General features: G+C 42.5%; 1 protein-coding gene across 1 annotated transcript; it reads right to left on the bottom strand.

Annotated features, from left to right (window-relative positions):
- Window positions 1–69: 69 nt before the first annotated feature.
- On the bottom strand, window positions 70–5,079 carry LOC104073479 (myosin-13-like; the record flags this gene model as incomplete). The annotated part of the gene is made up of 9 exons (XM_009573280.1): window positions 4,894–5,079; window positions 4,653–4,796; window positions 4,403–4,559; window positions 3,798–3,825; window positions 3,596–3,707; window positions 617–709; window positions 457–520; window positions 270–368; window positions 70–173 (listed from the first exon to the last, which is right to left on the bottom strand). Coding segments are annotated over exons 1-9 (987 nt in total), but the record flags the coding sequence as incomplete, so codon positions are not given.
- Between the last annotated feature and the right edge of the window lie 2,029 nt (window positions 5,080–7,108).

Consider the following 7,108-nt stretch of genomic DNA (forward strand, 5'->3'; position numbering starts at 1 on the left):
CGGGCCGGCCGGCCCTCCCTGGCTGCAGCCGGTCCGGCGGCCGCCCCGCCGGTGCTCCTCTGTACTCACGTCCGTCGCCAGCAGCTCCTCGCTGTCGTCAATACTGGCAACAGTGACTTCGCCTTGGCTCACGTAGGGGAAGTCGTAGGGGTTGGTGGAGATAAGGAGGAGATCTGCAGGTATAAAGGGCACCTTTGGTGGCACCGGGGCAGGTCACAATAGAAAGAGAAAGCCCTCGCTGAGCCAAGCCCAGCACCCCTGACACTCACCAATGAGCTCTGGCTTCTTGTTGGACATTATCTGGTAAAAAATATGATAGCTCCTTTCACTGGCCAGTTGGAAAGTCACTCTGGATTTCTCCAAAAGATCTAACCAAAAGAGAGATGCTGTTAGTCTCCTGGTAAACTTGAGATCACAAATGCACAAATTCTGCATGCACTAACTTGCTCCACTCACAGGTTTCGATATCCGCAGAGGCCAGCTTGCCAGTTGTTCCAAAGTGAATCCGGATGAATTTTCCCTATCAAGCAGTACAGATCAACCCATTGGTTATAGCGGTCAATGAATGAGGCATATATTAGATGTCTGCATTCCAACAAATCTGAAATGAACTCACAAAGCGTGAGGAGTTGTCGTTCCTCACAGTCTTGGCATTGCCAAAGGCCTCCAGCAGTGGGTTGGCCTGGATGATCTGATCCTCCAGAGTTCCCTAGTTACAGGGATAAGAAAAAGCTTTTTATCAAACTTCAGTACTGGTTAATAACAAATATTGCAAAGGAGATACTACAAACAGATAATTTTTACACTTTATATGTGATTTTAACCTAAAATTTAGCAGAGTTTTTAAGCACTCATCAGCCATCACTCATGAATATTGCCATTGGTTTCAAAGGGAAGAATGCTGAAAGGCAGATCTATATTTTGTTTCCTTCTTGTACCTGCTATCATATATTGGGTATCATATACAGAGTCACTACAGTGGGGCTCAGGAGTTTTAAATCTGTATGAGAGAGGTGCTTCCACATTCCCATTCACAAAGGCCATGACAACTAAAGAAAATGTGAAAATTCTGGGATTGTTTCTGGAGGTTACTCGAGCCCAGGACACACAGGGAGAGGTACAACCTTTAGCAGGAAGCACCTAGCAAGGGAGAATGTAAGGTTTTGCAATTGCATTCAAACAACCAGCAGCCTTTCAGAATGCAGAAATACATCTCCAGACATGCTTCAAAAAGAAGAGTGGGACATGGACAAGGCCTGAGACCCAAACACCAAACTTAAAAAAGCAGAGAACAGAAAATCTTTGGGTTTTTTGCTGCATGACTGCACAAGGAATGATCAACGTGTAAAGTTTTGATATTGTATCACTCTTGTTAACTGCAAAAATATGGCAGGAAAGAGGCTTCTGTGACATTATGTCTCTCCTTTTCTGTGCAATATGATCCAGGAAGCAGAGTCACCGTGTGCTTTTTTTGAATGATAGAGCAAAACTTTTCTCAAGGCTTCTAGCAATGTTGTGATTGATCCCTATGTAGTCAGGGCATGAAAGTGTTGCAAGGGGTAATTTCCAAGACAGAGATGGAAAACAAATAATGAGAAAAAAAAACCAGTTTTTATCCAGAAAGATTAGCGGCACAGCTCAAGTTGCTGCATCTTTGTACGTGGTGTTCAGTGCAACCTTTAACATCTTGCAATGGAGAGGGACCGCCATTCCCAACACTGTCTGCAGATGGCACAACGGGTTTAAATTAGTTTTTATTAGTCCACCATGAAGGTGGACCCTATAAAATTAAGGCAACACAGTAGCATATGAAGCTCTGTATTTTTTTTTTTAAATAAAAAATCCAAAATTCCTAGAGTAATGCCCTCTCAGATGTATCTTTCAGCTTTCTAAATGAACTTCCTCGTTTAAGAGAAGAGAAGAGAAGAAGAGAAGAGAAGAGAAGAGAAGAGAAGAGAAGAGAAGAGAAGAGAAGAGAAGAGAAGAGAAGAGAAGAGAAGAGAAGAGAAGAGAAGAGAAGTGTGTGTCAGTGCAGCTCACTACACCAACACCAACCTCTTTTTAGTGCACAGCTGTGACCAGGGAACTCACAAGGGAGCATCGTGCATGGAGAACAGCATGGAAGAAGACATGGCAATTCTTTGCACAAGTTCATTCTGGAGTCCTGTCTACAGGCTGGGTGACAAAGTGCTGGAGGCTGGGACAGTATTCTGGGGAAATGCTGTTACATGCTTCCTTATTCATATACTCTTGCCTGGCATCTGATTGCAGCCTGCATCTGAGATAGGATGCTGGGCTAGACAGAACTATAACCTCAGTGTTTTATTTGATGTTCTTATGAAGAGGCACATACTACTGTTACAGAGATTGTGAACACTAAAAAAATAGAGTGTTCTGTGAATAAACTTGGAAGAGGGCAGAACAGGTTGTTGTCCATCTGAGAGCCAGGTGATTTTCCTTATATCAAACATGGTCAGTACATTTCTCAGCTGTCTCAAAGTTTTTCTGAGATCAGTCCCGGCATAGTGAGCAGCTGGTGAAAGCTGAGCACAGGAGATTCTGAAATGGTGCTGATGGGAAGAGAGCTTGTGATGAACTTGCCTTGGCCATAACAACCCATCAATCACAGACACCTGCCTCTGAGTGCAAAAAGAATATTCAGCCTTGGAATCTCCTTAGGTTCTGCTGTGCCCTTGGGTACTCAAATAACGTGCTGACATGTGTCACCCGCTTTGATGCACATACCATCTCACAGGCTGCGGTGACACACACTTGTGCCACAAGGACATTTGTTGCTTGCTCTGTGCTAGGGAATGAAGCCCACGCCTTGCAAACGCACCAGTGGGCTCAGATTGCAGCAGCTGGGCTGCTCAGCAGAAAGGGGCATCAGAGCATGTGCTTTCTTCCCTGGAAGGATCCTTTCTGAGGTTACTTTCTAACTGTCAGGCAGGTGGTCCCAGCTGTCCCAAATCTGTCTCTTTTCTTATGCTGCCCCTCAGGGCTGTTACGTTGACCACAGGCAGGAGAACAAGCCAGTGGAAACTACTACCTGATGCAATTGAAATTACTCTTAACTTCAGCACAACCACTCTGGTGTTCAGAGTTCCTGCACTTCCCCTGTCAATGGGAATGAAAAAAGGAATTGGAATGGTACAATCACGTGCCAGTGGGCGCTGACTGCTCTCTTTACACTTGCAGCCACTCAGGTACTGTGGATGTGGCCAATATCATAGAATACTAATGGATAGATACATAGACAGACAGCACAGAGAAAACTGCTGTCTTACATTATCTTCCTCTCCCTGGTGAAGACTTCCCCTGTGTAAATGGAAACTGGAGAGAAACTGAGTCCAAGGCCTTTCCTACATTAAGAAAATGTTTCTTTAAGTAGAGTTCCACTAATGTTCAGAGGGATGGAGGCCAGGTAACGGGTAAAAGAGCATAGGTGTGCTCGCACTGTGCATCCTGACTGTCTCCTCAGTTGTGTTACACTTTCTGTCTTTTGATAGTCCTGCAACCCCAAAATACACATTGATAATTTCTGCTCTGCAGGCAAGTCTTGGACAAACACTAGAAGGAGGAGCCAATGACATACCTGCATTTTGCCAGGCTGTTGGTCTTTCTTCTTCTCACCAGTAACTGCAATTGTTGCAAAGTACTGGATGACACGCTTTGTGTTCACAGTCTTTCCTGCACCGGATTCTCCACTGTTGAAATGAAAATATTAACTGCTACAGGAAACAGGAAACATTTTTACTTCTCTGTCAGCTTTGTCACACAAACCAAATTATACTCACGTGATAAGGATTGACTGATTGTTACGATCTGAAAACAAAGTCACAGAAAGAGCTGTTCAAATGAGATGTGGAGGGCTTCTGTTCCTCAGACATAACTAACTGACTTCAAGGGACAGAACTATATTGTAACTGTATTTATCACTTTGTAACCAGATAAGGTAAATTCTGCATTAGCCTGCGTGTGGATTTTTTTTGTGCACAAAGGGATGGAGCAGCCCAAAATCTAACTCCGAGCGTGGTTCTTTATAAGGCTTCCCACTTACTATTTGTTTCCTTTTATGTATAGACCTTGGCTTAAATATTGTTTAATCGGAATCAGATTCTCTGCGGTGTTCTTTCCTTACTGTTTCTTTAAATTCCTTACTAGGAGAGTGGGCACAAAGCCATATAGCTAGCTACTGCCTTTCCTTCATTATCTGATAGCACAGAGGTCATTAAGGTGCCACAGGCAGTCTAATCTTGAGTTGTGCCATAGGACAATGGGACCTGTTGCCATCAGGCACTGAGTAGAACAGCACCTAAGATTCCTGAAATGTCAACTGTTCCTTAACCAAGCAGCCAGCCCTGTGTATATCAGGGTTTCCCATTCTTGCCAAATGACTCACCAGTCAGCATGAACTGATAGGCATTGTCAGAGATGGAGAAGATGTGTGGAGGTGCCTCCTGGCGCTTCTTGCCTCTGTAGCCAGCCACCACCTCCGGGTTGTACACCGGCAGCCACTTGTAGGGGTTGACGGTGACACAGAAGAGACCCGAGTAGGTCTGCGAGGAAGGGAGACAGCACGTTGGCTTCCACTTAGCCTGGCAGAGCAGTTCCTCCGAGCTAGCCAAAGGAAGACTGCTGCTGGTACTTACGTAGATCATCCAGGCTGCATAACGCTCTTTGAGGTTGTACAGCACAGCGGGTTCGTGGAGGTGGGTCATCATGGCCATGTCCTCAATTTTATCAAATTTGGGAGGATTCATGGGAAAGACTTCATCATCCTTTACAGACACAGTCTGGCAAACCCAGAAAGGAACAACAGGAGAAGAAATCTAAGCCAGGGAATTGCCTGAACTGGGTGATCATGTATGAGTAACAATTGGTATCACTTACTGTATCATCATACGTTTTAACTGTGACTTTGCCACCTTCTCTACTCTGTATGGTACCTTTCACATACATTTGCTTTTCATCCACTACAAAACAGGCTGCCTTAGCGTCAAATGGGCGATTCTGGGCTTCAATTCTCTCCTTCTCAGGCTTCCGTAAATAAGGAGCAGCTTCTCCAAAGATTGCCATCTCTGCATCTGAACTCATGGCTGGAGTTGCTCTGGAGGAATTCAGAAAAGTTTCAGAGAGCCTGTGCATTTGTAATTTATATTTATCCAGAAAGTGGTTGTGCTCAATGACTAAAAGGAAGAAGAGGACTAATCAACATCAGGCACTTAACTTCTGCCTCAATTTTAAGTATCCACTGAAGAAGTCCTAATAAAGAAAGTTCCTTTTGTAAACAGAGGTGTATTGTCTTTGAAGACATCCTCCTTAAACGGGATGCCTGTGTGCCCAAGTGAGGGCAGAGAGAATATCAAGCTAGAAATCTTCAAAAGCGTCTCTTGCTGTATCTTCACCTGCTATTCACACAGCTGCATAACCGCATACTTCTCAAAGCCACATACACATAGCCACTTAGACAGATTGATTCATTAGACATCTGAAAATTTAGACACAAGTAAGGTCTGTAAGTTAAGCAGATTGGCTCTCACACATCATTTCTAAGTGGAGGTATTCTTGGCACCCTTCTGTTTTCTATGTTTTAATACCAAGCAGGAAAAATTCAAGTAGTTACTGTCTGTACCAAGCACTGGAACAAATTGTGAAGGTCAATTATCACCTATCTAAAGCCAAACCTATTTATCATATGAAGAAAATATAAAACATCTTTTAGATCTGTGGCAAAATTAGTTAATAAAGGAATATAATGTGTATTGAAGGCAATAATTAATAGCGTAGTATTATCTAGGTAAATAAGTACTTGATATAACATTTCAAAGAATTTCAATCACAAAGTACCTTTTAGCTTTAGCATATTATATAGAGTAATATTGGTTATGAATCATTAAAAGACAATTAATGTGTACCAATATGTACCAGTCATTCAGTTAGGGATTTGTCTAGTAGAAATATTTTGGAAAACTGCTTTATGCTCAGTTTTATTTTACATTTTTAGCAATATCTAGTAAAAATTCTTCAAAACAGATAGATGCTATCGTTGCTACAGTCAGAATGACTGATGTGGATAATTCAAGGGCATCTGGAAATAACACAGGCGGAAATAATGTAGGCAAGAACTAGTATAAACAGAGCGTTCTTCCCCAGGCAAGCTAATATACAGGCTAGCCAAAAAAAAAAAAAAATTCTAAACTCCTGCTACTTCATGGCTGTCTGATGCACTATGGTACAAAAAAAAAAGATAGAGGGACAGAATTGAACAACTTAGATGGATACTTCCAAGACATTACAGTACTGAATCAATCAACATGGAGCGATTTTATGTGCAAGAAAATGATGAAAGGAGTCTGAAACCATTTGTAATGCTGCTTTTGGACACATTGCTGTAGAAGCGCTCATCTCTCAGCAAAACCTTTCTGCTATGAGATATGCACCTTGCAGGACTTTGACAGACTGCATCTCTCAAGACCCTTTAATAGGAATTTCAAAGCACAGAATCCAGAACTTTTAGAGTACTTTGAAAGTATTATTCTATGTATATAGAGCCCAGCATTTTTGCCTATGTGATTCTGCTTCTGAGTGGCTCAAGGGAAGCAACATGAAAGAAAGAGAGAAATTATTTCACAGTGTCCATGAAAAGGTCAAGCAGAGTATCAGAAAATGCCAATAGGTTATCAGAAAATTTCTCGGGGGGCACAGTCTGTTAAACTACTGTATGTCTTTGATAGGAAATAGTATAAAATTTAGATTTTTACGCATTCATGAACAGAGGAGAAGACATCCTCTGGGAGAATAACCTGTACTTCCATCCCTTTCAGCTCCAATTTCAGTGAGCATTTTTTGGTATTAGGATGGAAGGCATATGTGTGGAGGGTTCCTTCTGTTGCTCTGGTGAACTCTCCTAGTCACTCAATCACTAACCTTCCCCAGAAAACCTAGAAGGGAATGGTGCATATTAAGTTCTCTGTAAAGGTGACTCTTTGTACATAAACAGATCTGTCTATCAGCCAGGAGACAAGATCGTCCTGAACTTTGTTCTGGTTTCAGGACCTGTGTGATAACCCAAAGTAGCATATAATGTTCTAGACCTTACCCCAGA

This window comes from Fulmarus glacialis, unplaced genomic scaffold (assembly GCF_000690835.1).
Source record: "Fulmarus glacialis isolate BGI_N327 unplaced genomic scaffold, ASM69083v1 scaffold5150, whole genome shotgun sequence".
Taxonomy (NCBI): Eukaryota; Metazoa; Chordata; class Aves; order Procellariiformes; family Procellariidae; genus Fulmarus; species Fulmarus glacialis.